Here is an 18,301-nt window from a genome sequence, read left to right on the forward strand (position 1 = left end):
AGCTGTTCTTTTGTCTGTCCTGTCTGCTCATATCCTCGTCCTGCTTATATGTTAAGGATTTGGCTGTGTAAGGCTACAGCCTATGAGTGGACTGAATCTCATCTGTGGTTCCATTTTGAAGTATCCTTGAGTTCTGAGTGAGGAGGAAACCCTTTTCTATGTGTAATGGGTTTTAAAAACGTCTTAGTAGTGCCAAAGGCTGGACATGGTCCTGTAGAGCAGCCTTAAAGGGTCCTAGAAGACTTGGAGTCCAGCCAGTAACAGGGGGCTGCCTGGCCAGTGTCAGACCCTCTCCTTTGTTCTCAAAGCTGGGACGGAGCGTCCCACAGAGCCTTGCTGGTTTGGCTGGTGGGTTCAGGGTTAGACGTGACATCCTGCCCCTGGCCCTGTCCCTGGTCCTTTGGCCCTCCCCGACCCTCTGATGTTGAGCTGTAGAGAGCAGAAGGTGAAGCTGTTGGAGGCTAAATGAGACCAAAGGTCTTGGCCCTTCTGCCATCAGTCTTTTTTTTCACATGTGTAGCTTAAAGACATCTGAGAGAACCACTCTCGTGACTTAACACAGAGTAACTTAGACTTTGTGGTTTAGAGAGCTAAATTCTCTGGCTTGTTGATATGAGCTATTATCATCTCTTGGGGCTTCCCTTACAAAAACATGTCACTGCATGCTCAGTAAAATGCTGGCACCATCAGGACATTGAAGCAGATGCAGCCATAGTTTATGCATTCTTATAGCACTTGAGTTTGAGTTTAAATCTGCACTAGCATGTTTATCTGTAGAATCACCTTGCCTTCACAGTTTTTCCTGGCTCAGAATGGACCTGTGGGGGGTTTGACTGTGTATGACAGTAAGCATGACAAGTCTGTATTCAGTTAGGGCTGGTTGATATAGCTGAAAAATGTATAATGATAGATGAGATCATTTTTGATCACCTAATTTTAATAACGACAAAGGAAACATGGTTTCCTGTAACTGTAATAAACCTGTATTTTGAACAACCTTACTTAGAATTAAATGAATATTTTCTTTTTTGGACTAGAGAGTTTTTTTTAATCTTTCTTATGTTTCTATTGAAATTGAATATGAAGACTTACAAATTTGCTGTGTGACTTTTCAAATTTAAATTAAGCATTATTAACATGAATGTGTAAGCTACATTATTGCCAAAGCTGAGTGACATTACATGATTATAACATTTAAAGAAGCAAACTGAATATATGATCACATTGTAAGAAAGACATTTTAAACACAGAAATGGCAATTTCCACACAATCTACATTCTGAGTCTGTTGTCTCTTGCTGATGCAACCAAACAGTACACCTGATAAATGACTGGCTGTTTGCACGATGTCACTCATAACACGCTCCACTATCACTGGACATTCGGCAAGGTGTGCCGAAGCTGACAAGCATGCTAGTATGCATATTAATTAATCCAGCATTTGTAATGTTACCAGAAATATTCAGTATTCATGGTGATTTACTTGACATCATACATCATAACTTTGCATAACGAAATGAGAGCTACACATAGTTCATTTTTTTATTTGTGTCTGGGTGAATTTAAATGGCAGCAACAAGATGGTGATGATGTTATGGTCGGTATCTTCATATTAGAAGTTGGACACCAGCTAAACACTATCCATCAACTCTGACAGTGTTTGAGTACTAAGCATCAGTGACATAATCTCAGAGTCCTCCTCTCTTTGTCCCCCTGTAGTCCTGAATTTTATCGGTTCGGAACATGGCTTTTTGGCTTTGGCTAAAACCTCTTTGGTGGGCAGCAAACATTGTGTATGCAGGAAGAAGCCTGGCCTTCCCCTGCACTTTACCTCACTCCGATTACCCCACCATCCAGCCTCGGCTGCCCACAAAATGTACTCAGAGTTTCATTAGCTTTGATTCGACAAATTTCTGCATTTTTCATTTCGGACAGAACAAGGAGTAAAAGATCTGTGCCGTGCTGGAGTGATTTTCCATTTCTTTGCAGAAGTGTGCGTATGTGTGATCACTTGTCCGTGTCGGTTATTTTTAAGCACTGAATAAGCAGACTGTGATGATAACAAAAGAGCCGGTCACCCACTTGTCCTTTACCAATCTGCAGTACCTGGTCTTAACAGATCAAGCACTTTCTCGAGTGTGTCATACATGCACATACGCAAGGACAAACAGACAGAATACCCAGTCGTACCCAGTCGGTGAGGGAGTGTGAGAGTTACATGAAGTGGCTCTTACTCTTGTTATTATTGTTCACTGTGAAAGAATGTCTCACTCTGAGCTCAGGAAACCATTAAATTTTCCACAGAGAAGAAGAAAGAAGGAGTGAGCAAAACGAGTGAAAGGAGGAGGAAGAGGACAGACAGAGAGGGGAAAAAAAAGGAGTGACAAAATGTGTGCCAAATGAGAAAAGGAGGCAAGATGAAAAGGATTATTCGTTTTCCCGGTGGTACTTCACTGACTTTTTAAAGAGCCCTTTCGCAGCAGCTGCACCTCCGCTCCCTTTCAGCCCGACTCCTCCTCGCCCACAAACAACAAACACCGTCAGAGAGCCGGTCAGCTCTCTAGCAACTGCCAGCAGTTTTCCACATGGCCAGACCTTTTGAATTCAGTGAACCTGACATGAATCCATCCAGGTGTCAGACACTTTGTGGAAGAATTTGATGTTGGTTTCAGTCGGTTGCTGCGATGCCTTAAGCAGTGTGTGTTGCCTGCAGGCTTTTCTGTCACCTGCAGCACAATTTAGTTCTCATGACATCAATTAGACATGACAAAGTGCTTCCAAGCTCAGGCATGCACATCGGACCTAATTTTCTCTGTACAATGCACAAATACACACCTGCACACTGTTGTTTAAGTTGAACAGTGATCAGTACTAAAGATCTCTCTTACCTCTCATTCCTCACTGATTTAATTAAAGTTCAATCAAATCAATCTGGAAAAAAGAAAACCAATACTCATCTTACTGAATCACTGCATGGCCATCAATAACTGAGTGTTCTGTATTAATGAAATGAATCTCTCCCTCAAACAGTTTGTCTCCTCTCCAGGTACGCAGTTGCAGGTTAGGACATGCGAAAACGGCTGTGAGCCACAGCTATCAGGAATCTGCATGCATGTTATTTTGGCTCAGGGGGGCCCCCCGTTCAGACAGTATGTTATGTGCATGTGTGTGACCTCACATTCTGCGTGTCACTTGTTGTTCATCTTTGCAGATTAAGAGTGACAGTGAGTGAGTTTGAGGCATCTAGAGGTGGTTGTGTCCAACAGAGGCCCCCATCCCTGCTTATCATATGGCAGTAAACAGCATTTCTTTTTGTTTTACTCATTAGATTTGCTCATGATGGCATCGCTTTTTTAAAATGTATTTTTGTTTATGCATTTCTCTTGGTTATAATGTGTGGAACTGCAGGTTTACACAGGTCCAGGCATACCATCACACACCATACCTTTCTTTCGTTTTTGCCTCCGCTCTTCTTTCAGCAACTGTTTTAAGAAAGCAGCCACCATGCCGGTTGGGATGAAAGACTGATATAGAGAGAGAAGGGATCAGACTGAGCAAACTTTCAACCAATTTCATCCAGAGATAATTGAGTCTAATGTTATTGCTAGGCATAGCTTTTTTTTTTTTTTTTACAGTGGCATGGATCCTGTTTCTCCAATTGTCATATCTGCATGCTAAGGTGCACTAAGTCATGACGGCTCAAATAGAGGTAGTATAAAGTTACTGTGGTGAGTGCAGCGTTCCGTGCTGAAACTGATGGACTTTCCCATGTGTTTACCGTAAGAGAGCCCTCCCTTTTTTCTTTCTTTTTTTTTTTTTTGCCCCGCTCTTTTTCTTCAGATCAAGCAATATTCTGTTGGTTTTTAGAAGGTATTTCTCTACTATGCCAGCAGTGTTACCTTCCAGCAATCCTCATGTTACAAAACCTGTGCCCGTCAAAATAAGATCAAACCCAACCCGGCACATTTTCACTCTTTCTGTGAAATTTATAAGCTGAAGCATAGCTCTTTTGTTGCCTTCCAGCTCTCTCCCCTCCCCCTGTCTTAAATTGGAGCCTTTCTGACAGAAACAGTTTTGTTTGATTTAGCTCGACAGGAGACCACCAACAGTGTACCTCTCAGCAGAAACATTTGTCTAAAGTTTTTGTTAATTTCTCTTTTTCGCCCCATCATCTCTTGTTGTTTTGCACAGTTGTGTTTTTAACAAATCATTTACAGGCTACAGATCAGTCTGGGGGCTGCCATTGCTTGGCACCTCCTAGGAGGAGCGCTGACAGGGTGAGGGTCTGAGGGAGCGGAGTTCAAGAGGTCAGGTCAGACGATTCAGTCTTGCTGTGTGTGGAAGGACAGACTTTTGGAGGGGGGGCTAGCGGGTGGCAGAAGGAGAAGGTGTGAAGGTCACAAGGGTGAAAATGAGAGTTTGGAGATGGTGTCACGCTGAGCAGATCCAGAGCCCTCTAGCTGCCAGCCGGAGGTGTTTGCCTTGCCATTAACTTCACCACTATTTATTTTCAAACCTGCTGAAGCTCTGCCACTTAGTCTGAAATGCTCAGTTTCTTTTTGGGGAGGGAGTACATTCAGATCTTTTGATAAGCACCACTGAACAGAATGAGCTTGACTCATAAATGCAGTTAGACATGTATTCAGAGAGTGGGTGGAGGGCTTTGGGTTTGGTCGTGGAGTTAGAAGTTTGAGGTGGGGTTTTAATACCGAGATTAGGGGCTGCTGCGACTACGACTGCAGGTCGGTAAGCTGTGGTCTGTGTAAGACAGGCGTAACAGCTTGCCTGCCCATAAAGACCAGAGGAGATAAAGAGATAAAAGTGCCCGGTGCTATGTGAGCTGATGCCCATAAAAGCGCTGCCATTGGTTCTCAGGGCTCTGTCGAAATGCGATCCTGTAAAAATATTTTCTCCTCATTAACCTGTCATCCATGGAGCCGTGACGCATAGCCAGGCGAGGGAGTGCTGGGACAGAGTGGACTAGGTGGAGGGGGGGGGGGGATTGTGGGGGTTGTCTAGGGGCCCATGGGGGAGACTTTATCCAGCCTGGGTGCTTTATTTGAAGGTCGTCCTGTGGTAATGTGTTGAGTAGGGTGAAAAGGCCTCGGTGGGCCCGAGTGTTTAAAGAGCAACGGTTAGCATAAATCTCCCCAAACACAGACCCAAGACATGTTCAGGGCATTCACACACGGACCTCAACACACACAGACACGCGCACTTACACACATGTCCATATTGTCACAGGCTGTGATGAAAGTGCGTCTGTGTGGGACATAGCTTGTTTGGACTTGTCTTTCATTGGTGCTGTCCTTCTGTCCAGTCTGCTTGATTTTTGGTGTTATTTGTCTAGCTGCATGTGTGTTTGTGTGAGCTGTGCTGTTTACGTGTGTCCGTCAGCAGCCAGAGGCCCCTCGGCCATGCCCCCCTGTCTGGGCAGAATGTGTTTCAGCAGTCTTAGGACGATGGAGGGAGCGTATTGTGAGAGAGAGTGCGGATGTAGGGGATCAGGGCCTGTGTTTATTGCTTTTTGACTTGAGATTGACTGAATGTGACCCTGGGTCAGAGTGCTGGCCTGGGCCAACCTGGGTTAGATCTGCTCCGCTCTGGGTCACACTGGGCCTCTTTGTATACCCTCCAACTTCAGGCCTGTCCTGCCCTGACAACCAGCTGAATAACGTTCTGCAAGGAGATCACAAATGTGACTTGGCGACCGTATTTGTCTGTTTGGGTCAAACGTCCATGTTCTACTGAGAGTGCTTGACAAATACGTAATCCTAACATAATATCCCATTCACTATTGTGCTCATGCTCGACCTCCTATGTTATAAAACAGGCTCCTTTTTGTATTGAATGTTATTTTTGGACAATATATCTTTTGCCAGAGACAAACAGAGAGAGGTCTAACATTAGTGACCTCATCTACTCTGCCACCAGCCTTACATCACACACTGGAGCCGCTCTGTCTCAGACTGAAGTAGGTGTTCAGTTGACCAGCAGATTACTTTATAACTTAATGCTCCATCCTGTACAGATTTGAGCTGCACTGATACTGTTATCAAGAATGGATCCATTGAGACTACATTCAGACATTCTGCACAGTGCCTGACTTGTGTGCACTCGCACATAAAGGGACACCTCAGTGAGGGGTAGGGTGGGTTAAAACTCAACAGGAGGAAATCAGCAGCAGATGTGGTGTAAAGCAATGCAGATGGAGGCAGGGAAACCCTCTGACTGGGACACCACGTCCACCTCCTGGTCTTTACTCCACCAGGCCTGAAAGAGGATCACTTTGACTCATAACTCTGTTGTGTGACTGCAGAGCAACGAGTGATCTCATCCTCAAAAAGCTTTTTCTCTAATGCAACATGTGATGTGATAGTAACTTATATCTGCCTTATATTAGCCAAATGGAGCGTTGTATGTTTTTGGGCGTAATAAAAGACAATGTCGTAAAAGTAAAATAATGTAATGGAAAATACCAAAGGAGCATAAGAACAAAGTAAGAATGTGGGATTGATTTCAGTTTTAATTCTGGTGGCCGCACATATTTTTGATTTTCTTTATTTATTGATGATGATGCTTGGTCCATGTAGTGTCAGAACATGCTAAAAACAATGCTCAACACAATTTCTTACAGCCAAAGTAGAACGCCCTTGCTTTTTTTGTGGGAGCAATGTACTTATTCCAAATTTGGTCACTTACGCTCCTAGATATCAAGATGGCAATGGCCATAATGCCGGACTCGAGGCCTGAAAAGGGTAGTGCACATACCAGTGGGTGATGTCACGTCACTTTTCAGTCTCACGGTTGATGAAAGCTGTCTCAGCTCTACACATACCAAACGCATAAGGCAGCGAGGAAGGAAAACAGCGGCAGGAAAAAGAGGTGTAGGTTTCCATGAGGATTCCTTGGCTGCAGCAACGCTCTCGATTTATGTGTCTTATTAATCGCTTTTCGTATAAATCATAGGTATGGGCCCAGGGCATCAGTCCCTGTCTTGAGGTGTGTGAGAAAACAAGACAGAAGGGGTGCACAGCGAAGGAGAGGAACAAGTTGACAGTTGTGTGTTTGATTTGGCAATAAAGTTCACTCAGCAGACAGCCGGGCCCCTGCTATCTGTATGTGTGTGAAGTCTGTGTGGCCTGAAAAGAATGAGTGATGCCGTGTCACCGGCGCACTCAGAGTGATAATGGATCTGCAGAGGATTGTGTAACTCCGTGTCCGGCTCTGTGGAGATATGTGTTTATTTACTGCAGATGATTGAGGTTGTGTAATTGTTTACACCAGGCTGGCCTGTTATTCAAATGAGTAATTTTCCCCGCTGTCTCGTTAAAGTTCAGTTCATTGGTAAAGCTGCACTGGAGAAGATTGCTTTCCTGTAAACAGTGACCTCTCTGCACATTAATTAACAAAGCAATATATTTAAATCTACGAGTGCAGTCTATCACTTGTAAATGTACAGTCTTTGTTTTGTAAAGGTGCACTATGTAGTTTTGGGGAAGAAAATTTAATCAAAAGGGAAAGATCTTCAGTGACACGTCTTTTGTGCCTAAACAAACTAAATATACAAACTCTTCTTTTCCATGACTGAATAAACAAACCTTAAAGGACAGCACATGTACAGTTTTACCTCGTTTATATTTGGCGGACCCGCCACCTTTCTAGCTTCAGACAGTGGTCTGAGGACCTTATTTTCCTCTGAGAACAGCTTGTTTATTAAGTTATTGAAAGAATAAATAGTTATGAGTTTGTATTATTATCTTTGTTTAAGTTTCTTTTCCAAAACAAAGTTCCTCTTTAAGTTTCTTTACCCTGTTTCTCCTCCGATTTGTGTTTTCTCTCATCTCTGTCTACCTTACTCCTCCCTCATCTCTCTCTTTTCACACTCCTCCCTCTTCACCCCCTACTTCCAACGTCCTCTCTCCGTGCTGGGCCCCTCTGTCCTGGCACTCAGACGGCTCCTATCACTTCCATCAGCCTTGCCTCAGTCCATGTCTCAGCGACGTTAAATACCATCCCTTTACTCAGCTGCACCTAATTTTCTCCCGTCCCTCCCCGTCTCCCTCTTATCTCCCCTCTCGTTTCTCACACCACCTATGGCAGCCAAGTCTATCCGCCGAAGTTTGTACATGTTTCCTTCTTTCTCCACTTGTTTTTTTTGATCCCCTGCCTCTCTTTTTGTCTCTGTTAAACGAGCCTTTCAGAGCTTGTCAGTCATTGGCTTCACCTCCATATCCGTCTGAACACAGAAAGAATGGAAGGATGGTGACGGATTGGTTTGTGCGGGAGGCGCTGAGCGTTTAGAAAGGGAGGAACAGAACCAAAAAGATGTTCTTTGTCTGGAAAGTCTCGTCCCGGTTATCTGTCGAGCAGCCGGGTAGCCCTCCGAGTCGTCACTCTAACTTCCTATGGCCTCTTTATGCCACTTGCTGAGCTAACAACCACTCAGGAACATAGATTTTCTTTTGGAATAGACCATTTCACCTTCAGCTATTAGATTGGCTGTTACAGTCTGCACATCAGTCTCCTCTCTCACTGAAGTTTCAGGAAACCATTACTGCATTCTCTGTTGGTGTAAGTAACTGTTGAGATGGATATTGTGAGCAGAAAAACATTGGGCTGAAAAAGAGCCAAGGAAGCTGCAGGGGTAACCGTGAATTACAGGGCCTTCAAGCCGACCTGGGGAAGAGAAAATATAAGAGGGAAGATAAAGAAATTCAGTGGTGAGCTCAGTCTTCACTTTCAGTCCAGTAAAGAAAAGAAGTTGACAGATAGGTTGTGGCCAACCAAGCTTTTCTCTTCCCTCTTCTTTCTTTCTTTTCTCTCTCCTCTGTCCAGACCACTAATAGCTGGGTCCTGTCATACTCCTCCATCCCTCTCTTCATCGTTGTTTCTTTTCAGGGGGGAGAATTGAGGAATTGTGCCTGTGCCATGACCAGACTCTGTCTCTCATTTTGGTTCGATAGGCCGCTCTTTACTATACAGCAGAAGGACTGGATACATCATTTTGGACTGTAGAGAGTTATTATTGTTTTCATAGCACTACAGTTTCACATTTTTCATTAGTTTTTACCTTTATTTCATTGAGTTTTCAGTTTAGTTTTTATAAGTTTCATTATTAGTTTTTAGTTATTTATTGTAATATTAGCAGTGTTGTCCAGAACAGGCATTACAGTACAAACAATTTCTAAAGGAATTTGACTCACTGCTATGTAGACATCCCAGTCTCAATACATGTTCATGCACTATTACTCTTCATGCTTGTAGTGTTGGCAAATTTGACCAAATTGACAAAGACTAAAACTAAAGACATTTCCTGTGTATATAAACTCTAGATTAGTAGTTTTTAAGTATACAATATTCTTTCAGTTATTTTTAATCAAGCATAATGTTTCAGTTAACAACGTTTTCTTGCATACTTTTACTGAAGTTTTAGTTAACAACCTTGCAGTAGACACAACGGTGGGACTCTGATATCCACTTTTGCTGGGGGAGAATTTTTAAAGGAGGGCACCAAGAGTAGTACTAAAACTCTGCTCGCAAAGCACTTAGTCACCCTGCCAGCTAAAGCAGGTTAGGCTGCCTACTCCACTCACGTCTGTCTTCACTCTGTTTCTTCTTTCCACCCACCACAGTCAGGTTGAGTTGAGGTGCAATGTCAGGCCTATAGTGGTAGTGAGTGTGTCTCACTACCAACCACCTGTGTGTGCATTAAGCATGTAGAGGTGTGTCCGAATGCGGCGTTGAAGGAGTCCATAGAGGTGAGGTAGAGTGTGAGGCCGTCACACTGCCTGTGCTGACAGTTGCAGACGGCTGTAGGTTGTTGGGACACGGAGAGCATCCGATCAATGTGTGTGTCCGTTTGCAGCTACAGATTCATAGCATTCCACACCGATCCATCTGTTGGCAGAAGCACTTAAAGCATGTTCGTGTCCCCTGCTTCACTCTGAAATGCTTATTCCCCTTTACAGCGTGGACCTTGTTCTGAGCCTATATACTTTTTGCATGAATGTCTAAATTTATGGATTTCTACTTTACCTTATTGTGGGGCAGAGCAGTTAGGTGGTTACAAAATAGGAGTCCGCCTTGAAGGGAAAGGCCTGACTCTGAATTCTTCTGTTTATGATTTGTTGGAGCAGCCTAGTTCAGTTTCAAGGCATCCTCTCCTACATGTAAAAACAGGCAGCATATTTTCCATATAGGCCCACTGACAGATGGGTCATGGTCAGTGAGCTTGTATAAGCAACAGCTTATTCCAGTGATGCTGTTTCTTTAGTTTTGAGTTCATTATGCCATCTGTGTTATTTTCTTTGTTCGAAGTTGAGGCATCCAGCCCTTCTTGACCTCAGTTGTGTATAAAACTTTGCTTCATGTTGGTGAAGTCTTTGTCCTCAAGTTTAATGTCTCAAAAAAAACACATAAATATTATTGTGTGCGTTGAGATGGTGCAGCGGGCCCATTGCAGGCGCCTGCTTGTTTACAGAACTATCTCGACAGTTTGTTTGGAGCCATGTGATAGAACACAGGTCACTGATAATGGAGTCTCCTCCTCCTCCTCCTTCTCCTCCTTTCTGTTCATTCAACCCCTCACTCATTTCTTTTCCTTTGCCCCGCAGCTGTTTTTGTTCAGCTTGGTTTACTTTACATTCAAAATGTTAGGTCAAATACAGACTTGTACCCATTTCACAAGCAACACATTACAATATGCTGGAGTGTTTACATTTCCCGTGCAGCACTGAAGACAACACAGAGAAACATGGCTCAGATAAAGAACTTAAATGGAGCTGGAGTTTGACCCAAGTGTCAGCCCTGATCCTGAGGTCAGTTTACAACTTGTCAAACTTTAACCCTACAGGGTCACTAGGCTAGTGTGAAAATGGTGATGCAGCAAAGGATCATTTGCATTATCCATTTAAACAAAACAAAAGGTTTTTCCTTGATAAAACACTCAAACTCATCAGTTCTCTGGATTTTTTACATTTTCTGCTTGGATCGATTTAAATGATGTAAAATTACGTTAGCAGTGGATTCACTCCCTCTTTGTTTCATTCCCCAGGGACAGTACCGGCCTTCAGACCTCCTGTGCCCAGAAACCTTTGTCTGGGTTCCAATAGAGCGATGCGTACCCCACCTTGAGAACTCCCGCTACGCTCGTTTCAACCAGGATCCTGACGCAGGTACAATTATTCAACACTCCACTCTGCTGTTATCTTTACCCATTTAAGGCATTAAACGTCTGGAACTTGAGGCGATTGCATTTTTTCGTTCATCTCTACATTCCATACGGTTACATACATTTCTAACATTACAGATGTACTGAACCGCAGCTGTGAGTTCAGTCTTGGATCCTCCAGTTTATTCGCGCACGCCGCTCTGGATGAACCTATGAACCTCGTGTTAACATCTGATCTGGTTTCACATTGATGCCGCATTGAAACTGTGGTCTTGCTCCAAGTCACTGAACAGGGGTAAAGAGAGGGCCGGCAGCTCCGATCACATGGACTTCTCCCCCTGCAATCCTTCAGTGTGATCAGAGCAGAGCCAGGGCCGTCATTATGGAAGGACCACAGTGCCATTATATGAATAGTGATATCAGCAATAATAAACCACATGCGGAAGGTAGACTGGCAGACGCCTATTGCTTGGCCTGGCGAGGTGAGAGATGGGGGCCAGGGAGAGTGTTTAATAGAGTGTAAGTAGGTTTGAAAGGTTGAAAAGACTTTCTGCATAGGTGCATAGCCAGAAAGAGACTAAAACATATTCTGTCTCCCCCATTCCTTCAGCCCCCCTCTGCTCACTCCTCTGTGTTGATTCTGCATTTTCGGGCCTTAGGTGGTTTGATGTGAATGTGCAGTCAAATTCCTACATCATATGGCCCTGCATGCTGAGTGGAAGGACTCGTACCTCATTTTAACCAACATTGTCCAATGGATGTGACACTGCTCGTGGAGAGCTTTACCTCTTATGGTAATCTGTAGTTTTCACTTTGAAAGACGATTGCCGCTGCTATACTTGTCTTTTCCACATTAGCTGTTCATATTAAGTATGATATGAATTGTCAACACTTTTTAGGCACCTCCCTACAGAATACTGCTAGTCATAAAATGTGCAAGGATTCTCCCTTTTTCTCACTTTATTCCGTTGAATCCTGTTCTTCATGTGAGCATAAAATTGAAGGGAAAACTTCGCACTTGTACCTTGTAGACAGTTGATCCTCAATGTTGTGTTCACAATGCACTTGTTAAGCAAACTGAAAAGCAGACTTGAAGTGACCCATACTCGGAGGTCTGAATACAGTTTGATTTCATTTGGCATGTTCGGTTGTGCTCAAAAGATGCCGACTGATCGTTCGTAAGTACATTCTGTGGGCTGAAGGGGACTAAATGTGAAAACAACATAATTTGATTTATTCATCTTTTAATTTATTTAATGTAGAAATAAGCCAATCCTTTATGTTGCACCTACCTGTAGCATATAGGACACCTAACCCTCTAATAACAATATTCCTACATAAAAACTTCCCCTGCACTGCACTGTTTATACTCACCAGTGATTCTTGAATAAGCAGATGACTTGACCAATAATCTGTCTTTAATCTGGGTAAAGAATATCACAAAAAGGTCTTAAAAAGTATTAAACTGACACGTCTGTTACCTTTAGACTCCCTTTTACTTCATATGAATTATCATAGGAGATGACTTGATGTTGTTGGTATGAATGCACACATACTTGTGGATATTGCAAGTGCTTGTAACCTGAGCGGTTGAGTGTACAGAGGAGAGCCATCTCCTGTTTACTTGTGCCCATTAATCTGCATCACCAAAGAGGCACCAAACAGGAAAGAGACACTAGATAGACAGTAATAGCAGATGTGAGAAGACAGAATTTGATTGTCAAGAGTGCTGGGACAGATAGATGGAAGGTAAGAGAATGAGTAAGAGAAGATTAGATGGAGGGAGAGGAGGGGGGGTGTGTGATAAAAATGATTTTATATAGATGGGAAGCAAAGGGGAGGGAGGCTGGTGGCTGTGTGCTGGCAAAAGGCGTAGGATAGTAGAAGAATATATGAATGTGGTAAGACAGCTTAAGAGTTTGTTGTGGTGAGGTCATACTTGGACTTAAAAAACCAACACTTCAAAACGTTCTCTGGCATGGATGCCTTTTTCCTCTGTCCCATTTTTTTCAAAGGTCACATTGTGTGATGAAGGAAGGCTTGCGGGCATTTTATTGCACCATTCATAAAGCATCAAAGTTGTAGTACATGTCTTACGGAAATTAGGATCCTAAACATTTTCGTGATTTCCTGGCTAGCTTTTGATGTTGACTCAAGTGGTGGAGAAAGCACCACACCCAGCAGAAACGAGGCAGTTTAAAAGGCCATTAGTAGGATGGTCATTTACTACATTGCCATTAACAGCTTAGCCAGCGGTAGGTCTGACCTTTTCTTGTTGATCATGCCACTAATTCCTGAGTAGGCACAAATTACTGAGGACAAAGTGGCGGTCTCAGAGTTGGCGATTTCCAATGTGTCCGGAGTGTGTTTGTGTGTCTGTGGCTCTTGTGGTGCCTCCGTTCCTGCGTAGACTGTTGATTTTGGACGGGTCGGGACATTATTTCAGGCCTAGCTGTCCAAACGCAGTGTCATTATGTTTCAGTGCTAGCTGTCTTGATGGTATGCTCCCAGGCTCGTTGCCAGACCGCAGTGGTCGTGTGGAGGTTTCAGTACTGCCCAGATATTCACCCAGTGGTCAGTCTGTCACCAGGTCAGCCTGCCCTGTGTCATCGTCAGGTTGGCAGTATGGCACTCAGTTGAGGCCTGTGGCACAGTCCTAATTGGCAGTTTGTCAATGTGTGGCTTGTTTTTGGCTAAAATAAAAACATGTTGGAATTTGTTTTTATGGCCTGGGGAAGTCCTGACTGCATGTATCTAATGGTTTGGGAATCTCCTGGGTATCTTTTTAGGAAGTAACTATCTATTGCAGTCTCACAGGAATATTTTTACTTCTCTCACTCCCTTTATTATCACTATTTTGTTTGTGTTGTCTTTGCTATGTGTCAGTAGATATTCAGTGTATCAGTGGATGAGCTGACTGTCATCTACAGTTGGTTCAATGGATAACACCCTGATTTTGAATGACGACAAATTTACCTCGTAACCTGAAATTTGTTGAGTAGCTAATGGTAATGCTCCATAAAAGCCACGTTTAGTTGAATCCATGTTGGTCGTCTTATTATTTTCAGTGCATTGACAAGCCAGAAGTTGTCAACTGTCAAATCGAGTCCAAAAAACCTTCAGCCATGTCCATACACACTGTGACAATACAACTTTCCACCCATCAAAGTGAGAGCCTGAACTGGCAACAGCATTTTTTGTGTATGAATTGAAGAAAGATTAAAACAACTCAACAGAAACCTTTTTAAGAAATTTCAGTTTCCCCAGAACTTCCGTTAATTCCAATACAGACTTTAAGTCCCTGCCTTGAACTCCAAGCCTCATCCAGGGGTGAAGATATTTGGGGTGCTGGTTGTGCGCTCAAATTGTTAGGGTGACCGGGGTTACAGAGCTGTCCTAATGAGGTGTGTAAAGACAGTTTATCTAAAGTTTACTCAACTCTGTCCGAAGCAGCCTCACATTGATTACGAGCCTGTTGCTGACACATCGAGGGCCCTTAGGCCTCAGTGCGGCCTCTCACAGACTCACACACGGTATGGACACACACACATTTCCAAACAGCACACATGTACTATCTCTCACACACTCATAATCAGTGTTTGCTTGACAAAAAAAGGAGTAGGGGGCCATTGCCTGCTCAGCAGGATAAACACTTGGAAAAATGTGTGACACAAGTAGTCAGCGCCTGGACTTTAAGTGTGTCCAGCAGGCGCCAGCGCACATTAACAAATTACATATAGCGTACACACACTACGCTCAGTTGCACTGAAATATCTAAAATGTTGAAATAGAATATGTTCACTCTGTTTCTCTCTTTCATGTCTTACAAATTCACACAGTCATTTTCCATCAAGCTGATTGACTCCACTGACCCATTACACCCAAGACCCCTGCCTTCTCTACTATATGTCAAGCTTTTAACGTGTACACTTTCATATCTTGTCTCACTGTCAGAACCACTTTGCTCTGCTCTTCACCGGGCTTACTGCTCCTTAGCCTGACTCGTACTAATGTTCCCATTCAGAGTAGAGAAGAGACAGATACTGCTCTCTGTTTCTGATATAATACAGGAGGTAGTTTTATTCCTCCCCGGATCTGCAGCACTTTTATCGCCTTTGAAGAATCTTTTCCTCATTTTAATAATAATAATGAAGAAAATATCCTTATAATCCGGCGGAATTCTCTCGTTGCTTTCTTTACGCTTGAGGTCAAAATTCCTGGTCAGCTACAGAGATCCCGGGTCTCACTTTCAAATGAGCGGATGCATGCTAACACAAGGGCTTGAACCCAGGTCTTCTGGTCAAAAAGAAGTCTTCTTACTACACCACCATTTTGGCCTTTTTCCTTTCAAACTTGAGCCCCGTCGTGGATTTGCGACATTGGGTCACAGGAAGTGGTCATAACCTGATGGCCTGCCTTTGACCAGCGAGTGTTCAAAAGTTTAAGATGGATGGGAAGAGAGAGAGGAGCGTGGCGAGGTGTCGAGGCCCCTCGCCCTCGGTCTGACCCTCTCACTCTCCGGCCCGACCCTCAACACTCCTCTTCCCCCCGACCCTTGAACCTCGACCCTGAGGAGCTGTGACCTCAGAGCGGCGTGTCACTGAACGTCCGGTGGGCCTGGCGGGAACAGCGTCTGGAGCTGCTCAAAGTGAAGAGTGGGTTATTGATGGAGGATGGAGTGAGGGAAGAAGAAATGAAAGTTGTTTATGTGAGGAGCGGATGTTTGGATTGCCTGGAGTAAGAGAGATAGAGCCTCTGCTCAGTATTACGGCTGAGGTTAATAGACCATCTTAGAGCTCCTGCTATCTGCCCAGTCTGTAAAATGTTCACTACTTAATATCTTCACAACAGGACAGTGGGGCTTAAGACCAGTGTCATAACTTTGCTTCAGTGTTGTGTAACTGGACTGTCGCTCTGATAAAGAACATGAGGAGGCACAAAGTGCTCAAAGAGACGACGCAGGAGGCAGCTTAGGTTATTAAAGAAGCATCGAACGTTTAAATATTTTCACTTGCATCCCATCAGGACGCATTAATTCTTCATGGACTAAAATTACGGTAATGTGGAAGTTACATAACATGTTTACGTCTTTTAAAGTACGGTTCCCCACATGCTGAGGCTTTGCATACTGCTGATTTTCTTCATTTAAAAGTTTGCATCACGCATTCAATTATGTGACTCAGCAGTTTTTTGGGGGTTTTTTTCGAGAAGAGGGAAGACACAGTGGTTAGGGCATTACTGAGCGGGGAAATGGGGCTAATAAATAAAACATGAATGCGCAGTGTGGTTTCAAATTTATACAAAAAAAGAAAAAAAGTTGAAATATGAAAATGTTCATGGGGACTGAGGATGTGAGCGCTGAAGAGCCTCTGGGTTTTGTGTTGATACCCAGCTCACTTCTTTCCTCTGGCTTGCTTTTCAGGGAGACTCTATGTGCAAGTTTGATGCCATAGTGGTACCTGAATAATTGGGACATTCACTTATTGTATATCTACCTTAACCCACATGACCATTTTAATAGTCACTGATGGGATTTTGACAGTTTCTTTTGGTGCCGCTGTCCTGATGTAGTCATTAGCTGTCTTTCCATCTAACTGTCAAGCGAATTTGTAGTGAACGTTTGAAATATTCCAAATGTTGCAGACGTGTGACACATGGCTGCAACAGCAGCAGAAGTAGAAGTCCTTGAACTGGAAATAAAAGTGGTTGTTTGCCAGCCGCCAATAAGCCTCAAAGAAGACGAAGAGGAAACAAAAACAGTCGCATTGGCCATGTACGAGGAAATGTGGAAATTAATCTGGGAATTAATTCTATGAAAATATCTAGGAAGAAGCAAACGGTAGAAAAAAAATGACCTCCTTTACTTCTTGTTTCTTCTCCTTCTTGTTTTTTCTTAGTCCTCTTCTTCTTTGTCGTCCTCTTCTTCTTCTTCTCCTTGCTTTCCTTCTTCTTCATCCTGTCCTTTTTCATCTTCTTAAAGTCAGAACTTATTCAGATGAGGTATTTCCATCTCCCGTTTTACACATACACATTTTTTTTTCCACAAAGGCAAAATACCCTCAAGTTAGTGTAAAAAACCCCTTTTCTTTCTTTACTTCGTCATTTCCACCAACCCCTGATCCGTGTTGCTTTAACCAGTTTATGAACACAAGCCTAGGAACAGCCAGAGTCCAGTCAGTGTGCCTTTGAGCATATTGTAAACAATGGATCCGTAACATCTGGCAAAAAATACTTTTGTTTGTGGCATTACATCACAGTGTTTTCTCTCTATTGTCGTGTTTTCCCAGTTGATTAGGTGATCTGGAGGGATTTGGCAGCACTGTGGCAAATATTTTCGGAATTAGTCCGAAATATGTGCGCTCACATCACTCGTACCACCTGTGTGCTCAGCTGTGAGCCACATGGGTGTTGTCAGGGGGGGCGGGAGTGGCGAGTGGGAGGCCAAATCTAACTCAAGCTCCTGTTTGACTGATGTGTCGCCACAGGCCTGGCCAGATAGTCCATTCCACAGACTTTCGTCTTTTTTTCTCAGCTAGGCCAGACTGGGATTACCCCATACGGGAAACGCTGATGGATATAAATATTGTATGTGGAGGTGATGTACATTTCAGGCATGACATAAATTTGACATTTTTTAGGCATTTTGCACTCGATTAAACAGCTGCACGCTAAGAGAAGATGAGCTAAAGGGTCTAAGCTAAGAGCTGAGGAGAGAGATAAAAGCATTTTGAGAGTCAGAGTAACCAGAGCAGGGATGTGGTCCATTGTGGTGATGTTAGATACTTCCCTGTGAGTGACAGCACAGACTCCTCCATTCTGACAGGAGTGTGAAGATGAGTGCTTGTGTTTGATTTTGGGACCCATTTGCCTTACACGTTTACATTGAGTTTGGTTGGCTCAGTTGATACTCCCCCGCTGTGCTACTACTTGCATGTCCTCCTCGTGCCAGCTGTGGGCACCTTGGCTCAACCTCTCTTTCCTGGAGGCAGCGGTTTTGGTGTCAGCGCAAGGGGTCATCGTTTTTCCATCCAACTCGCCAGAGGACTGTTCGTAGCTGCTAAACACGCACACTTTTGAGTTTAGCATTGTTTTCTCTGGTCTAATGGGAGCTGGCAGTGTATGACACAGG

General features: G+C 43.6%; 1 protein-coding gene across 4 annotated transcripts in view; it reads left to right on the forward strand.

Moving 5' to 3' along the window:
* The window catches only part of LOC119033346 (arginyl-tRNA--protein transferase 1), a 56,113-nt gene that overhangs the window by 36,643 nt on the left and 1,169 nt on the right, over window positions 1-18,301 (forward strand). For all 4 annotated transcript variants that reach the window (XM_037123312.1, XM_037123314.1, XM_037123315.1 and 1 more), the window contains one exon: window positions 11,056-11,176. In XM_037123312.1, coding sequence (XP_036979207.1) covers window positions 11,056-11,176 — 121 coding nt within the window. The remainder of the gene's footprint in view (window positions 1-11,055; window positions 11,177-18,301) is intronic.

Source organism: Acanthopagrus latus, chromosome 15, assembly GCF_904848185.1.
Source record: "Acanthopagrus latus isolate v.2019 chromosome 15, fAcaLat1.1, whole genome shotgun sequence".
Taxonomy (NCBI): Eukaryota; Metazoa; Chordata; class Actinopteri; order Spariformes; family Sparidae; genus Acanthopagrus; species Acanthopagrus latus.